Below are 18,874 nucleotides of genomic sequence, written 5' to 3' on the forward strand. Positions count from 1 at the left end.
CCAACATATTTATACGCAGTCCATCTGAATACTTAATCTCTGGTGCTAGACGGAGTTTGTATGTATAAATACCAACATATACTTGCCAGTCCCAAGTAAAAAAGCACAGCTGGTCTTAAAAAGAGCACACAGCCTTAAAAGAGATTTGAAATATTCCACTACATGATTACTCAAAGAGACAAGTGTGCTGTTTAAATTTATACAAGGACCAATCTGCAGAGGCTTTGTGATTTGAGTCATCTGTTATAAATGAGGTCTACTTATAAAAATAGACTGTTACAGCTTTCAGAGGAGATCTATGTCCACTTGCTGCAGCCAGATGAATATTACAGTCCTGTGATTTTAAAACCAGCCTTACAAATACATTATAATGACTTTCATAGATTTGGGCTACCATGATGCTAACAATTATGGTAGTTAGTGCCATGATTAGCATCAAAACAGAAAGACTAATTTGCTTTTTAAAAAAATATTGAAGCAGTATATGAAATATATAGATAGTAATATATATCTACATACATGTTTTAAAAGAGTATGACATAAAAAACCTGTTTTGTTATGAAGGATATATTGTGTAGCATTTGGGCTGTGCAGCATGCTGAAGTTGATGTTAGTAAGAAAAACTGCAGTTTTTACTCTGCTGACATTTCATCTGTTAAATCAATTAATGTGATGTGAAGTGACAGTTGTTGTGCTTAATAGTAAGAGGAAACATAAGAAATGCACAACATGGGCAAAGTATGTAACACTTTGAAATTTCCAATTGAAATCTACACCTAGGGGCTCATCTTGTATGGAATTCTCTTTTCAGGAACACTTCAGCACAAAAAAACAACATTCAGAGAATGTAGTAGAAAACACTTAAATGACAAAGTGCCCCATCCCTGGAGGTGTTCCAGGCCAGGTTGGATGGAGCCCTGTGGCAGGGGGGTTGGAGCTATATGATCCTTGGGGTCCCTTCCAACCCAGACCATTCTATGATTCTCTGACAAAATCTCTGAATTAATATATAATTCCTCAAAAAAAGTACAATCAGATTTGGAAGTCTGAAGACTTCGCAAATAGCAGGAAACAGGAGACATCTATCATCCCTAATCACTTCCTTCATCCCTCAAAGCTAAATTATACTGGTATCAGGACAGTCAGTACACAAAAATTAACCTAGCAGAGACTGAGCATAAACATTCTGAAAGGCATAGAAGGAAGGGAAAAAAAAAAGGAAAAAAAAAAAAAAGACATTTCAGAAATTCTGTCCAAAGCAAAGAGAGGGATTATATTGTTCCCAGATACAAAATATCATTGTTCCCAGGTATATAACATTTTTTAAAAGCACTTTTGTAAGCGCAACTGATTCTCCAAATACCAGAGATCTGGCATTAACACCAATTACAGCTCTAACTGAAGCTCAAATTAAAGTTGCAGAAAGAGCATGAAGCTCAGAAGCCTTCTGGAATGGTATTAGCATGTTTCTCCTATTTCCAGGCCGGTGAAGGGGCTGGAAGGCAAATCCTATGAGAAGCAGATGAAGGAGCTGGGGCTGTTTAGCTTGGAGAAGAGAAGGCTGAGGGGAGACCTCATCACCACCTACAACTACCTGAAGGGAGGTTGTAGAGTGGTGGGCAATGGTCTCTTCAGCCAGGTGACAGGAGACAGGACAAGGGGAAATGGCATGAAGCTGTGCCAGGGCAGGGTCAGATTGCATATTAGAAAAAAAAAATTCACCGAAAGAGTTGTCAGGGCCTGGAACAGGCTGCCCAGGGAGGGGGTTGAGTCACTTTCACTGGATGTGTAGGTGAGGGTAGATGAGGTACTTAGGGATATGGTTTAGCCTAGGATGGAATGGTTGGACTTGATGATCTTCAAAGGTCTTTTCCAACCTTGTGATTCCTTAAAAATATCTCCGGTCCGGCCGCAGAGTGCTGAGCTGTGCTTGTGCTACTTACTCCATTTCTTATTAGTTGATCTGCAGAATCAGAATTAAACCAAACTCCATTCCCACCCTTCTACTGGTTTCCTAGAACAGCAGCTATGCAAGCCTGAGGACAGGGTGGCATCACACCTGTCTTATTTACCTTACAGACTAGTTAAAAAGAACACATCACACTGATGTTCTGTGTCTTCCTCCTTCTCCCCAGTTTTAAGCCCAATTCAAGCATTGGGCACTAATCTCTGTAATTAAAGGGCAGATGATAAAGAGCTAAAATCAGTCTTCTTGATTCTTCCCTCCAGGGACACTTCAAAAGATGTACTTATAAGAGATAGGTTTTAAGAGATGAAGACAAGACAGCTTTAGTATTAGGCACTGGATGACAGACCACCCTGTCAAAACCAGAAATAACATGGCTCAGCATGCCCTTCCCCAGAACCAGCGGAAAAACCTGTCTTTCTCCTCCCAGCAGCAGAAGCTATGAGCACCAAAGAAGGAGAAGGAGGGGATAAAACATCTCTCTCTGTCTAGAAACACCCCGCTATGGCTTTTGGTTCCCTTGACATACATTGCCCACTGGCATCCCAGTACAACTGCCAAATCTATATAGGTGTTCTTACAAGGGCTTGCCAGGAAGAAGACCTAGTTACTAAAGCTCAGTGGGTTTGAGCTATTTTCAACTTTATGCATGTTGATTTACGTTAATTAAATGCCCTCAGAAACATTTGCTATTATGAAAAGCTGGGCCCCTGAAATTAATATATCTCTAACAATAGTAGCTAAAAACAGCATACAGAGAATGTAAGCACAGGGTAAGGAGGAAGTTTACAAGACTCAAGTTTTCAAGATTATTTAGATTCTTGACAAAACCAGAAACCAAATAGGACACTTCTGCATTCAATAAATAATGTATTTCATATTACCATTCTACTTCTAACTTTTTTCTTTTTTTTTTTTTTAAAATGTGTTTTTTACTCCGTGGCCTTGACACTGTCTCACTCACTCATCACTAAAAATTAAGTTCTATGACTTTCACCAAGCTATTCCTAACTTAAACATTGCAGCCCATAATCTTCCTCAAAACAGTGCTTGGTGTTAAAGCACAGAGATAGAATGGCGCTTGCAAGTACCCAACTATTCTGCAAAGATGCATAAAGTGCAAGAAAATTCCCTTGCCCAGTGTCTATTCCTAAACAGTTTGTTACTTTTCTTATTACAGGAGTAGTTTCTAACCCTCAGTGCACACAACTTAGAATCATAGAATGGTTAGTGTTGGAAGGAACCTCAAAGATCCTCAAGTTCCAACCCCACTGCCATGGGCCGTGACACCTCTCACTAGACCAGACTGCTCAAGGCCCCATCCAACCCAGCCTTGAACACTGCCAGAGATGGGGCAGCCACCACCTCCATGGGCAACATCTTCCAGTGTCTCACAACCCTTATAGTGAAGATTTTCTTCCTAATATCCAATCTAAATCTCCCCCCTTCCGATTTAAAATCATTCCTCCTTGTTCTGTCACTACATGCCCTTCTGGAAAGTCCTACCACCTATCAGTCTAATTCACGTCAAAAACTTCCAAAGCATTCAGGAATTTGGTAAGGGGTCCTCAAGACAAACACAATGCCATGCTCCTTTTCCAAAAACAAAACGAGACAAAAAGGAGTATTTGAATTAGAAATCATGCCTTTCCTTAGCTTCTCCAGACTGTCATAGATGAATAGTTGTCTGTGAGGGCTAAATCTTTTTACCTTGAAGATTAATGATCTTTCAGCTATAGCTGTGTACAGTGTCAGTGACATCCAGTCACCTGCTTTGTTTATTGCAGCTGTGGATTCTGCTGGGATCTCTGGGGGAAAGAGCTTAGCATCTCTTTCCTGTTAAGAATGACAGTCAGTTGACTTGAAATGCTTTCTCAAGAACCTGTAATGCTCTGAACTTACCTGTTAATGGCATACTTATTGATATCCAGCCTTAAAAATACGCATAAGAGCACATCAAATTATAACTACACAGATTTATTTTAGATTTTGTAGAAAAGTTTGCAAAAATTAATTTATTTTAGTTTCAAAGGAGGAACTAAAAGCTCTTCATATTTCACAGAATTGTAGCACAACATGAATTGGAAGGGACCTATAAGGATCATTACCTGCTTCTCGCAGGACTGCCTAAAACTAAACCACACAACTAAGAGCATCATTCAGACACTTCTTGAACTCCACCAGAATTGGTGCTGTGACCACTTCCCTGGGGAGCCTGTTCCAGTGACAAATGAATGTTTTCGTAATTTCCAATCTGAACTTCCCTTAATACAGCTTCATTCCATTTCCCCATGTCCTATCACTGGTCACCAGAGAGAGGTCAGTGACTCTCATTCCACTACCTGTCTTGAGGAAGTTGTAGATGGCAAAGAGGTTACCCTTCAGGATTCTCTAAGTTGAACAAACCAAGTGACCTCAGCAACTCCTCAGAAGTCTTGCCCTCGAGGCCTTCAAACTTTTCCTTCAAATCAAAGTGAAAATAGAAGACAAAGAGTACAAGCTATAGCATACAATAAGGGAAGTCTAGTTTCCCCTTTCTTTAGAGGTGTAAATTTACCTAAGAGGTCAGTATTTCTAACACCTCTGAAAGATGCCAACTGGACAGGTCTTATTCAGTAAAGTCTCCATCCCTGTCACCCCAGGAATTTTCATGCACTTCTCAACAACTCTGAGAAGAAGCCTCTCTAGAGATGAGTGGGAAATAAACACACTGCATCACTTGCATCTCCTGAGCTTGACACCGGTTATACTTTTGGAAGGATGTACTAGAGCACGCATACGAGTGCCTGTATGTGCACACGCGCACACAAAACACAACTGGTTCTGTAGGATTTCAGACGTAGTCCTCAGCCTCAGTGGTCAAATTTAGGCATTTACAGCAGGTAACTCTGCCCAAGGGCTCCCCAATCCATGAACCCACTTGGAGAGTGAGTTCATGTTTCTCTCTGGCCATGCAAGTGACAGAGAGCAAGCACAGAGTGCACAAGCAAGGGAACTATATGAGAGTGGTATTTTAATAATACAGCCTAAGTGAGAACTAGTAAGACTGGGATGTCAGGTCAGACAGCCACATTCAGAATTTACACCTTCCCTTCCAATTTCCTCTATCTTGTATTCTTTTATTTTGCTAATGTATGGTCTCTACCTGAAGGATTGATGTAGTCACTTCGGAAACATTTAAACCCAAAACTGTACTTTAAAGCGAGTCCTCTGTTCTCAAAATGCAATAAACCTATAACAGGTATTTTTATGCATCTGAAATAGATGGTCTCACCTTACAATGCCTGAGGTGCATCTATTATACCACCTTTTAAGTTTTCAAGTTGGAGAGAACATGTCAGATTGCTACTCCAGCTGCAACTTCTGCTATTGTACCACACAGCTGCTACCTCAGCTTAAAATAATGATATGAAATAGTGCTTGCATTTTTCCTTCTTTCTGCAGTAAGCCCAGCACTCCTTACCCTTGTCTCTCGATTACACATAAGCTTTATTTGTATAACCACTTCTGATTTATGGAAGCAAAGAGTAGATTCTGCTCTTACAGGCTGGTGTTAATTCAGTATCAGTAATTATTGTCTGGTTGGGAGAGAAACAGCTAGATTTTAATCACTGTTTAATATGGCAACTAGCTAGGTTGCTTTTTCCACATCATCATCAAACAGCACCAATCTAAGCTCTGAAAAATTGAAATGTGCAAAGAATTAAAATGAATATCTAACTAGGTTACAAGGTAAGTGATTAAGCACTCAGTAAACAATGGAGGATACATGTAATTAAGCGAGACTAGAAAGATTTAGAATGTCATTTCACAACTGGTTTAGCATCCTTGTGTACTTTCCAGTGGAGCAAAGTGCAAAGAAAATTAACTTGAGAGACAGACAGGATGGCCTGTCTGGTTTTCCAGCATGTTCTAAGGTAGAACAGAAAGCAGCAGCTCATAGACAATCATTTGCCAAAAGGTTAATTTATCCTTAACCAAGCTGCACCTCACTGCTTGGCACAGAAGGAGATGACAAACAGCAATATTACAAGCAGTTGTGGAGAACCGCAAAGTGCCTATTCTATGGCGTGCTCAGGCTGTTGAAATTTACTGAGAGACTACACTAGTTTCACACGCATTGGTATGCATGTCCCTACTCTTAAAAGCCACGTGGCAATATCATAGCTCTGACTATCCAATAGCTACTGCCAGCAAATGAGAAAAAGGAGAGAAAAATTAGAGGGAAAAGGAAAAAAAATAAATTAAATACATAAATAATGATCTCGCTCCTTTCACTTCTTCGAAAGCTACAAAGTTGAGGACAAAAGTAGGGAAGAAGGTAAGTTCACCTACTTACTGCTGTCTGCATTAAAGGAGAGCATTTTTGTATTTAGTGCTCCATTTTAGAACACCGAAACCAGCCTCCTTTGTTTTTCTCAGTAGAAACATAAACTAATGCTACCATAAATGGTATTGTTCTGTATTTTCACCACTGCGGCACAGAGCAGAATTTGAATTCCCAACCTAATAGAAAAGTTGCAAGGCAACTGACAGCAAGAATAAAATCTGAAATAAATTCTACAAGATGGTTGGAGAGAAAGAAAAATTAATAGAAAGCCTGAAAGTTTTCTCAAGCAATGGTTTCTGCCACTCTAGACCATTTGGTAAAGAGGCATTATTTCATAAGGGAATAGATATAAAACACAGAAATGGCATATAAACCATAACAAATAAGCCATATACTTTACCTTGCTCTATGCCCAAGAAATAAGATCTCAGCATTTTCAGTCAAGCAGACTTCACAGGTTTCATGGTTACCTTAACCTAGCCAGAAATATTCATTGAGATGAGTGCATTTTGTCTATTAACTACAATTTGTGTTTTATTTGGCATCTCTGCATAAATTATCTTTTCAGACCATGAGAATGTATCTGGCTCAATTCTCACAGGGGGGGCGGGAGGGACGGTAAATTGACAGCAGTTTGGGTTTGGGTTAGTTGGATTTTTTTAAATGAAGACTAAACACAGGCTCATACCAACAACCATTACACAAATATTGCAAAATACATCAACCAAAAGACTTCAGACCAAGCCAGAGAAATCCCTCTTCCACTGTGCGAAAGCTGCCAGTTGATAGCTATGCAATGATTTTGAGAGATGAACAAATAGCTGCTAAGATTAGACCACTTAACTCATTTTCACATGTGATCTAAAACAGGATATGAGTCCATGTGTCTGGAGATGAAAGATTAGAAGCCCACTGCACCACTCTCTCATCCCTGGAATTAATATTTTAATGCGCAGTTATGTCACCCTTACAAAGAATAAATGAAGTCACTGCCTTTGCTCATTCTTCCTAAGACTTCCAATGCTGAAGTTGTGGTGTGCATGAAATTCTCAAGGGAGGGAACAAATTCCACATAGTAGCACGGAACTGTTTTTATATGAGTTTATGTAGCTAGCCTCTCACAGTATCCATAAAGAATTGCACAAAGGCATCCCACACCTCTTCCTCTCACACACAAAACAACTTTTATGTTAAAAAAAAAAAAAAATAGCCAAGATGCATCATTTTTAAAGCTGGTTGCGGCGACTGAACAGTTCATCTTTCATTAGCCTCTACAGTTCCATCATATCACAAAGAGATAAATGAACACGCTCCCCTGAGGGGTGGCAGAGAGGAAGTATATAATCTCTTACCGCAGACTATGCTTTAGTGATATGACTCAGCCTATAAAGCCCTCACAAATTGAACGAGTAATTCATTTTGAAGAAGAGAAAAAAAAAATGTCTAATTCAGGTAAACTTAAATTACAGTATTTTTGCTGGTCAAAAAAATCACGACAGCTACTATCTCAACTAAGCCAAGAGAAGGGGACAGGAAGTCCATCTTCACAAAAAGGGAGGTTTTTTTGTTTGCTTTCTGCACTGAAGTTATTCCAGTTGGATAGGTAATTTCCGGCTTTGCTCTTGCCGAATTAAAAGGCAAAAAAAACCCTCAAAGCACCACAGAAACAAACCCCAAAACAGAGAGAGGCCACAAATGAAACAGAGGTTTTTAAATCACACCTGATCTTTTAAATCATACCTAAGGCTACCCACATCAGACATGTATAAAGACGCATGCAGGAACGTGTCAGGCTAACCCTTCCATGATTTCATACAGGCATAAACATCCTGGACACACAATGCACAGCTACATCATGTAAAGCCTCTTGTTTTTCTGAGTAATGTAAGTGCTCGGGATACAGTCTCAGGCAGGTTTATCTGTAAGAAAACTTGGTAAATATGCATAAAACTTCTGTGGACTGAGTAAATGCATTGTCAAAAATATAGCAGTGTACCTTTCCAGCAAGTTAACCTGTCACTGCACTCCTCCTGACTCAGCTGTAATCCAGCCAGGCCTCCAAATGACTTTGAGTATTAAAACCTTTGTTAGGCAGAAGAAAGTCTGCTGAATCAGTCAACAGATCACTTGCCAACTTTCTATATGTAGGAGACACTGTCTCTCCAAGTGTTTAATAGTTTACTGTTGTTGCTGCTTCATAAAGAGCTGAATATATTCCAAATGGAGTAATTCTACTCACTTCAAAAAAAAAAAACAACAAAACAAAACAAAAAAAAAAAACCCAAGAGAGAAAGAGAAAAAGAAAGAGAAAAAAAAAAAAACAAAAAGAAAGAGAAAAAAAGGAAGAGGAAGAAACCTAAAAGAGGAAAAAAAGAAAAGGGAGAAAAAGGAAAAGAGAAAAAGGAAAAAAATAAAAAAAGCAAGCAATCTCAAAAGAAAAGTTCCTTTCTTTCCCCCTGTCCCCAAATGCAGAACAGCACTCAAGGTTCACGAAGCGGAATACGCTTTTCTCTCTCAGCGCACCAGCTAGACACCATGTCTCCACTTGCTTCCATGAGTTATAAAAGCATGGCAGTATCTTAAGAAACAATTAAGAGGTCTTTTTCTTCCCTGAATGCGTTTTTTGCTGAGGATTTTTTAATCTCTACTGTAAAACAGCAAAAAAAAAGTATTTATGAAGCGCATTAATTCTTATGTTCTGTCTCACAATGTAGCACAATAAGATCAGCCCTTAGGGAGAAGGTCACTTCAGAATTACACTCTGTCACTTAATCAAAGGCTGGTTCAGTGGCTAACTTGGTTATTTAGTATACAGAGCCGCTTCCACACTGAAAACCAAGCCAGAATCAAAATGATTGCATTACAAAAAGACAAAACCGTAATTACTGGTCTCAAAATACAGCAAAATCAAAATTTCCTAAATGGTACAAGACAGGTAATTCACGTCAGGTATTCTGTGCTCTAGACAGAAGTTGGCTAAGCAGGCTCAAGACTAATAAAGTGAGGCTAGAGGGTAATCTACAAAAGCAGGTTATGACTGTGCAAAATGGAACTGGGCCAGTGCATTAAGTCTGTTATGTCTATTATTCCGTTATTGTCAAATGATACAGTAAACAAAGCAAGCAAACTAGCTGACATCATCCCAACGTCATCGCTTTCGGAAATGTTCCCAACCTTTCCACTGTCCGCCCTCTGTCCTTACTGTGCTGCAATCTATTTGCATCTCATTAGGATAATTGATATCATTCCGGTTTTAAAAGGACCTGTCTAACTCTTGCTGGCACCAGGCTCTCTTCTGTGAAGAATAAGAATATGAGGGAAATATTATCAAGTCATTTAAGCTCTGAGCCGGATCTCCCTCTGAACTCCAGGCTGCCGAATGGGACTGTGGTCCTGCTCCAATCCTGCACCTTTCACACTAGAATCCTGCCCCTTCTCCCCATCTCCCTGGAAGAATTTCACCACATGCTCCAACTCAGCATGGCTAACACAAAGCTCCTACTCCCTCTCCTTTTGACTGCATCTCTCCTCTCACAGGGACACAACATAACAGATATACAGGGATTAACAAAGATGTCCCACCCATCAATCCAGCCTGTAATCTCAGCATCATGTTCAGTTTAGACACAAATATTCTGCCTCTTGCGGATTTTCTCATCAACTTCTTCTGTCTACGCTCAGAGCTAACACTCTATCATTACCTGATGGTTTAATCCCAGAAATGTTATCCTGACAACTTCCAGAACCTAGAAAAAAACCTCCCCCCTGTTCTGTGGCTCTGACCCTGCCATATTGGCTCTGTTCATACCAGCCTCTCTCTCCTGGCTCTCCTTGCTCCAACACATTAAACACAATTCCTAAACTACATTTTGCAACCTTTTCAAAACTTTGTCTGCTTCATCCATCATCTCCTATTCAATCATGAAATGGGAACATTCTCTCTCCAGACAGTCAGGAGCAGAGGAATGGAAAGAGTAATCAGATCTTCTCATTTCCTGCCCATGGTTAAAAACCTCCCCATCCTTCTGTTTTCTAACTCCTACACAAAGCTGCCCTTTGTCAAAATTCTAACAGATAGGTTAGGATGCATATATATGTTATCACACCAACCTATTACCATCCTACTACTACCTTGGATTCATCTGCTTCCCGCTATATGCTATCCAACTTATTTCATGGAGTCTTTAAGACAGAGATTGAACAGATTTTTTAAATGAAGTATTTGCATTTCATCTAATATAATAGGATCCTGGTCAATTCCATGCTTAAATAACAGTATGACACCCTAGCATGACACCCTAGGAAGCTGATCTGTGTGCTGCACTGGAATGCCTTTGGAATTTATTTTTGTGTAGAACAATAAACAAAGTATGTCAGCTACACATGCAGTTTTTCAGGACAGAATTTGGCTTTACCTTGAATAATCTGATGTACTTGACCTCCCCCAATGCAAAATTCATTGAGATGTGCTTTATTCTCCCACTTCCTCTTTTTTGTGTATGTGAAAATAGTGAAAAATACTACTGCACCAGAAACTGATGAAAGGCAAAGGGTATGTAGGCTGTCATTTTTAAATGTTATGTTTGTCCTCCAAAACCAAGAAAAACCATGGGGAGAAAGAATTTTTAATTCTCAGCTTCTGCTACATGTTTGTAGTCTGTATGGATGTAGTGGAACTGTAAATGGCTATTAAATCACCCAATATATTTATGTTACAACCATGGGTTGTTTTTAAAGTAGTTTTACATGTGTTCACCCAGTTCAGGTTTTGTTTTGTTTTGCTTTTATGGTGGGGCTTCTTCTCCTTCCTCCGGGAGACTGCTCTCCTTGCCAAAAGACCTCATTTTTAGTAAGTGTTCTCTTGCTATTAAACCTCTGCTTACCATTTTGCAATTTCTTATTTATACCTGTGTACATGAATGAAAGATTCCTTCTTTGCATTGATTTAGTACCCCATAGACCCAGACTTCTCTCATGTCTCAGCTCAGCAGTAATTTAATCAAGTTTCATGTTTAGTTCATTTTTATTTCCTTGGAAGTCAATGCTTTAAATTATTCTGATTCTCTGGATTCTTCATCCAATCAAGAAATATTTTTGTTATACGGTGCCCCAAACAGAAGGAAGCATTCCACTTGAAACTGCATAATAATGATGAAAAAAGAGATAAGAGTAATTCTATAGGACAAAACCCTCCCTAATAAAGATCTGTACATCTGTGCATAAATGTCTATTACTGCCTTCCTATGGGACATAAAAACTGTATCACAAAATTCAATTTTTTAACACTGATAGCACCCTAGAAGCACTTTTTCTTTTCTTGCACTGCAGTGACACTCTCATCTCCAACCACCTTCTTACTGTCATGCTTGCAGATTTTTCTTTTTGTACTGAATGTATATTTGGAGCTATTCTTCAATAGAATTTCCCCAAAATATTTTTCTAATCATCTCGCATCATCTCTGTTAGCCCTTTAATATTACCGTATCCCTCCAGCATGGCTCACAACTATTCCTTGTTTAAATATTTATCTCTGAATTAACTCAGGGGAATGTTTATTCTTTCTTTCCACATTATTAGTGAAGCCTGACTCTGAAGTTCCCGCTGCCAAGTACCTGGTTTCTTCTGACTGATTCAAGGAACAAAAGGTTAATCAGCTGTAGGACGCTGATTCTGCAACATTTTTAGGTGTATGTACAACATATACATGTGAGTTTCCCAACTGAAGTCAATATCATTATTCAAACTCTTAATTCTGCAAATACTGTAAGTGCCCTGCTAAATGGAGTCGAGTCCCTTGTGTGCTAGTGGATTAATGCAAAAAAGATACATGAGACAATAAGACTTGATTCCTTGTTTTAAGGCTTGAAAGCTTTTTTTTACCCCCTCTGCTTGGGTAAGTTCATCAACTTCTGGGAAAATAACTTCTGCTTCACTTTTGCAATGCCTTTCCCTTCCAAGACAGCCACCACTTCATTCCAACGAAATCAAGCATTATTTTCAAAGGAACCCCTGCCTACCATTGATTATAAAACTCCAGGTAGGCAAATAAAAGGCAATATGAATAAACACGCATGTGACTCAGCTTGTTTCTTAACTGTGGTCACATAAATCTGCTGAAGTCATGCCATCATCACTAACCGTTCTTTGAACTTCTCTGCCTCAGAAAGAAGCGCAACAGCCATTTTTCATACCTATCAAAGCAATGCCTTGGAAGCTTTTTAGTTTTTATATTGTTCTCAAAGGCATCTCCCTGGTCACGGGCCTGACTCTCACTTTGGAAAACATCCAGAGGTCCAGTTTTTCTCTGGGCACTTCTGTCTGGAGGCATAATTCCCCATTTGCCCAGTGTATTATTCTGCCTGCTGTAACTCTGGTCTAGCATTGCAGTCTCTTTTCATATGGCAGCAAGTAATTAAAGGAACTTGATGTTTCAGAGGCTTTTGGCTTTTTTTCCCCAAATACTGTTAACCGCTGAAGATGACACAGCATTTAGAAAGATTATTTGTCCAGCTAATCTGCTATTCTCTGCAGAGGGAGGACCATCTTTCAAATGCTGGTTTGAAGCCGTTTGCTACAGTATGTGGATATCTCAATATCATCTGCGCATTAAGCCCTTTCCAAGGCTCATCCTGTCCTCTGTGACTTCCCTGAAGCCAGCATATGAAGCATTAGGCCTTCCATTAAGCATAGACCAAAGGCCAGAGAAAAAAGTACTGGCTGGCAGCCACTGCCTCAGCTTCTCTCAGGGTCAATTCTGTCAATTCTTTAATTTATTTTTTTGTTCAATTCTTACACATTCTTTCTTGACAGACTCTCTTGATTTAATTTCTCACAGTCATTCAGCTTCACTGCAAACAGTCTGAAGCACATGAGAGTACCAAACCTAACTACTCCATGCAGCACACAGTAGTTCACCAGGCAATTATTAGAAATAATTTCTGAATTTTTACTTTTCTATTTAATTGCCTTTAACATTTTGATAAACATTCTGATAATCTTTTTGAAATTACACCACTGAATTCTTAATTTGTTCTTTATTTTTCTAATCAAATTATACAAAATGATGTATTGACTGATCAGTCACTCTTCTCCCGATGGAGAGCTATGCCTGAAAAGATTCCAGAGAGAGGGAGACTGAATTGCCACCAAACATACTGATAACATAATATACTGGGGGGAAGACAGCAAGGTTTTGTTAAGTATCACATTTTTGTGCAAAATCCTTTAAATTTCTTTGAAGGATTCAACATGCATGAAGAAAAGCTAGTCAATGCATTGTGCCTTGGTCTCCAGGAATATTGAAAAGTTTCCTAGAAGCTGTTAAAGAAACTAAACCACCAAAAAAAAGGGTGTAATCCTCTCGAGGCATAAGAACAAACTAAAAGTCTAAAAGTTATGAAATAAAGGACAGGAACAAATGGTCCTTCATTTCACAATGGAGGAAAAATACCTGTGAAGGATTCTCCACAAGGATACATGCTGGAGTATGTGCTGTTCTTCACATCCCCATAAATAATAAATAATATTACTTCCAGTAGGACAGACAGGCGAATAACGACGTGATTAAAGTGCAGGCAACACCAGATTATTCAGGACAGCCGAATTTAAGACTGCCTACAAGAGCTGCAGAAAGGACTTATGACAGAGGGACTAGGTTATAAAATAGTAAACAGAAATGAAGGCTGAGAAGTGCAGACTAGAGAAAATGTGAGGAAGCAAACTCAACTCCATTTTTAACTATATTTAGGAAACATACACAGTCAGATGGGTTTTTAAATGGGTATTACTAAGGAGAAAAAACCACTGTGCGTTCGTTTTAAAGTAAGTAAAATATCAAACACTCTTAGGAAAATGGAAAAAAAAACCCCTAAGATGATGTTATGCTACTGTCTGTCTTTTATGCATTCCTGCCTTAAATATAAAGGGCAGTTCTGGAGTCCACAACCTTCAAGGGGTTAATAAAACTACAAAATCTTCAGAGAGAGGCCCCAAGGATGAACAGAGTGACAGAACCCTGTTCATGTAAGAAGGGGCAATATAAACCTTAGCTTGGAAATGTCAGGGAGAAAAGAAGGGGGATATGGTAATACTTAACTAATCACCACAGAAAAAGGGAACATGAAATACTCATTCAAGGCATAAGCATGGAACTCCCATTAAAATTGTCAGACAGATGGTTTAAAGCAAACAAACTGGGATATTGCCCCACTCACACAGAGCACATGATAAAATTGTAAAACTCAACTGTCTTGGGGATTTTGTGGAAGCCAAAGCATAAATTGATTTAAAAAAAAAAATAAATCAACAAATTCAAAATGTAGCCAGAAGTATGGAAGATGGCTGTAGCTGTGGTTAACACAGTAGTTCAGCTATACATTTTGATCTAAGCTTTCAGCATCTGATCACCAAAACTATATATTCTACCACTTCATAATCCTCGCTCAGCCAAGACAGAACACCGGTTTAGAAGGACCTTTGGTCTCGTCTAGTCTCACTCATTCTCACATTATAGCTAGACTTTAAAAAAAATGGAGAAAAACCCACAGGACTAAACTGTAAATGCTCAAAAATGTCAGTACATCATCTCTGATATTCTGCAATAACCACCACCATCCCCCCGCCCTTGGTTTTACACAGGTTTTTATAAAACCATTTTAAAAATTGGTACTGAAAATTACCAACAATGTTCTAGGACTACATGACAAGTCACAAAAGCAAGACTCCTTGCTTTTAAAGAAAGAACAGCCTCATGGAGGCTTTATTATTAATAGATAACACACAGAGATCTTTCCTGTCTAACAATCAATGAAGACACACGATACAAAAGCCTTAGAAAACTAAAAAATATGCAAGCTCTTTGTGTGTGGTATACTCCCAGGCTAGAATTCACTCCATGTGGAAAAACAGCCTTGATTAATGTTGTGGCTGAAGCCAGACCCAAATGAATGATGAAGCACTTGCAGTAATAGGTTCTCCTGCACAGTCTGGAGCAATCGTTCTTCTGGAGCTATTGTTCATGAGTAAAGAAATATTTTTCCTTTACTGATGCCTGAGTAGTACTCGTGTAGTCAGTGTACTGTAATCACTTTGACCTAATAAGATTACCTCTGGTGTGAAATACCAGCACTGCAAGACTGGCATCATCAGGCCTCTGAGATACAAATGATGGGGCTTTAGTGTCTTCCACAGACAGGGCTGCAGCAGCACAGCAGATTTGGCAAGTCACTGAGGCAGCTTTACCTTACACTAGTGACAAACCAACACAGCCCTCTGTTCGCCCTCAACTCACGCTACGGCTGCCATGTATCACCAGAGAGAGATTCCCCACAAAAGGCTTGACCAAGCCCGAAGGAAAACACATTGTCTGCAGTGCAGCACACATTGCCTTTTCCAGACTACTGTGGTACAAAATAAAAAGCAGAATTGAAGGCAACCTGTAACATTTATGAATCTGTCCTGAACTGAACATGCCAGTGCTTAGATGCTTCTTCCCCAGCCCTGCGAACTGGCATGACCATACAATGAAACATCACACTCAGGAAGACGCTCCCCTGCAGAAGGGGAGTCTTCCCTCAGGAAGGTCTCCTCCTGCAGAGGAGACCTTCTCCAAAATGGGGTTTTCACCCATGGTTCAGAAGGTACAAAGAGAAGTCTGCATTCCTTTTGAATACCCATATGTCAGGAATAAAAAGGGCTACTGTTCAGTTGCTGTGCCCCCTGTTTCATCTAAAGAAACTCTATTACTTGTTGTCCATGGGCCTCTTCAGATTTACAGGTTTTGAGACAACTCCCTTCTGATTATTAATACCTATTCAAAAAGATTAATGCAGTATTTTCTTTTGGTAGTAAAATCAACTTGTTCTTACCATTTGCCATTTACTTACGGTGCATAGGGGACCACAATCCTAACACAGTTACTGTCTATTATGTAAGGCCACTTTTGATGTGCTTGAGCAGAAAACTTGTCAAAACCAAATTTCCAGTTCAAATGTTGCAATGCTGATGTGAAAATGTTTTAGGTATTTGTAACTGCGCTAGGACCTATCTTTTAACAGGGCTACCAAAGTTTAGACATGAAACACCAAGGAAATACTTTACAGAATCCTAAAAAACAACCTAACTGGCTTGTGACCAAGGTGACACACCTCATGTTTTCCCCCCCTAACATTTGCCAGCCAAGTGATTCTATTTCGCTAGTCTTCAAAAAAATGCCTTTATTATCTGATTTCCAACATACACATGACAAGAAAAGATGACACAACAAACCATCCTTCACAAATTACTACATATAGGGAATGATGGCCATGGAGAAAGACAATCTTGGGTTTACGATCGCTCACTCTCCGAAGATTCCTAACAGGTCTATGAAACTGGGAAGGCCATGCTATTCTCATCACCAACAATGAAGTTTACATTTAGTTATCTACAGGAGGATGGGAATGGGACCCTGCAGGCACACAGATCCCAAGTGCCACAAATGCAGGGCAAAACTACCAGCCATGGGATTTTTTTACTATAATTGAACAGACTTCTTAGAGCCAGGAAAGCTAGCAGGAGCACAGGCTGCCCATGAAAGGTAACAACTGTAAAACCCCAAGTTTTGCACAGAAAATTGACCCTTGGGATTGGAAACAAGCTGGCCTAAAATCAGTCTTAAAAAACCATCCTACTTTTGCACTGCATCTATGGGGGGAAAAGCACATACTATTCGAGACCAGATTATCAGCCACTGTAAACAAAATAAATGCACTGCAGTTTCAGCACAACCCTTACAGACAGAGTCGTTGGAGAACAAGACCTATACATCTCGTGATTCCCGACACTATTAACTACCTATGGCAGGCAAATGCAATTATGGGACTGGTCCTCGATCGCCTCTACATATTTCTCAGTTATTTTAAGTCCTGCTTATCCAAACTTACCCTCTACTCCTAGTGACACTCAGGCCACAGAAATCACGTGTTTTCGGTGACTCCTGATGTAAATTCCCCCCCATTCAGCTATGCAACTTGATGCACCCGAAGACTCTACAAATGCACAAATAATTCCCACATGGCACGCTGCCATCGCCACACGCCTGTCAAAGACAGGTTCGTGCACTCGTAAAGCCCAGCATTATTCAGCAATAACTAGAAGGGCAACAGCTAAGGTGCGGGAAGTAAACGCACCCCCAAAACACACCCCAGCCGGCGCAAAAGGTCACAAGCCCCATCCTCTGCCCACTGCCCACCCTGCTGAGCAACCAGGAGGACCGGAGCGCTGCTGAGATGCTCCGGGAAGTTTTCGGGAGCACCCGCGGGTGCTGCAGCCGGGGGTGCGGGGAGAGAGGCCGATGACTGCGACCACCGGCAAGTCGGGCGAAGTTTTGCGCCCGCCGCCCCCCGCGGCGCCCCGCCGTGACTCACCAGCTTGGACTGGGCGCGTTGCAGGAACTCCTCCATGGCGCCGGCCGGCCGGCCCGCAGGCAAGGCAGGCAGGCCAGGCAGGCAGGAGGGCGGGCGGGCGGACAGGCAGCACCGCCGCACCCCGCCGCACCGCGCTCCCGCGCTGTCTCCGCGCTGCCCGCTCCGGAGCGCGGCCCCGCCGCCTGCCCTGCCCCGCCCCGCCCCGCCCGCCGCCGCGGGCGGTGACGTCAGACCGTGCCGCAAGGGCCGGCGCGGAGCCCCGCGGAGGGGCGCGTGGGGTGGGCACCCCCACCCGCGCAGCGGGATCACGCTTCCGCCTGCTCTGCGCAGCCTGTCAAACCGGTAACAGCGTTCATTTGCCCCGCGTCAATAATGTATGAGCGAAACAAGGGGACTCCTAAAACCCATCTCGGGGTCTCAAAGCAACAGGTGCGAACTGATGGGTGCTGCGGGCAGGGACGGCTCAGCTTTCCGTTCAACCGACGGCAAAGCTCAACCAGGCAAAGCCTGAGGGCGTTGGGACCAGCGGCAGTGACCGTTGCCTCACGAGCCCTGGAGCCAACTTGGCAGACACAGTCCAGGCTCCAGAAACCCCTTCCTCAAACTTCAGGCACGGGATCCTTTCCAGCTGTGGTGCCCGCAGTCACGTTCCGTACCTACTCAACTCGCAAAGGAGCCTCCCAGCAAAGCACCCACTTCAGAGAGAAACAAAGCGCAATGTCAAAGACCTGGGGTCCCTGCCCAGGGCTGTAGAAGTCACAGGAAGGTCACACGATGACTGTAGAGTAAGTAGACCAGGGGGAGGAAAAAAAAACAAACCCCAGATTTGTCACTTCCCCAAAGCTCTCACACCACTAGTATTCACCTGTGTGTTTCCTTACCCCGCTATAAATAACTAACCTAGATCGTACAGATTTATTATTCCAATCAAGTTGTCCCTCACTGAGGAGTTAGAGATGGCTAATTATTAATAAATTCAGTGCTATGAGATCTGGGATTTTTTTCTCCTGTGTATTATTTTACAGCTCATTGAAGATATTACTGTAACAGCTAAAAGCTCTCGCTTCCTTATTAACAAACTTTTTCTTACGAGTGTAATTCACTCCCATTTGATTTGTTAATTCTTTCGTGATATCTTGCAGATCCTATTACTGAGTTGCCTGTCATGATCAA

The 18,874-nt window shown here is 41.1% G+C and overlaps 1 protein-coding gene across 2 annotated transcripts in view; it reads right to left on the reverse strand.

Moving 5' to 3' along the window:
- The window catches only part of PRUNE2 (prune homolog 2 with BCH domain), a gene marked incomplete at its 5' end in the record, with an annotated part of 139,819 nt that extends 122,082 nt beyond the window's left edge, over window positions 1-17,737 (reverse strand). For both annotated transcript variants that reach the window (XM_084278902.1, XM_084278901.1), the window contains one exon: window positions 17,702-17,737. In XM_084278902.1, the coding sequence (XP_084135028.1) occupies window positions 17,702-17,737 (36 nt within the window). The remainder of the gene's footprint in view (window positions 1-17,701) is intronic.
- Window positions 17,738-18,874: the final 1,137 nt, after the last annotated feature.

Source organism: Gallinula chloropus (assembly GCF_964237585.1).
Source record: "Gallinula chloropus genome assembly, chromosome: Z".
NCBI lineage: Eukaryota > Metazoa > Chordata > Aves > Gruiformes > Rallidae > Gallinula > Gallinula chloropus.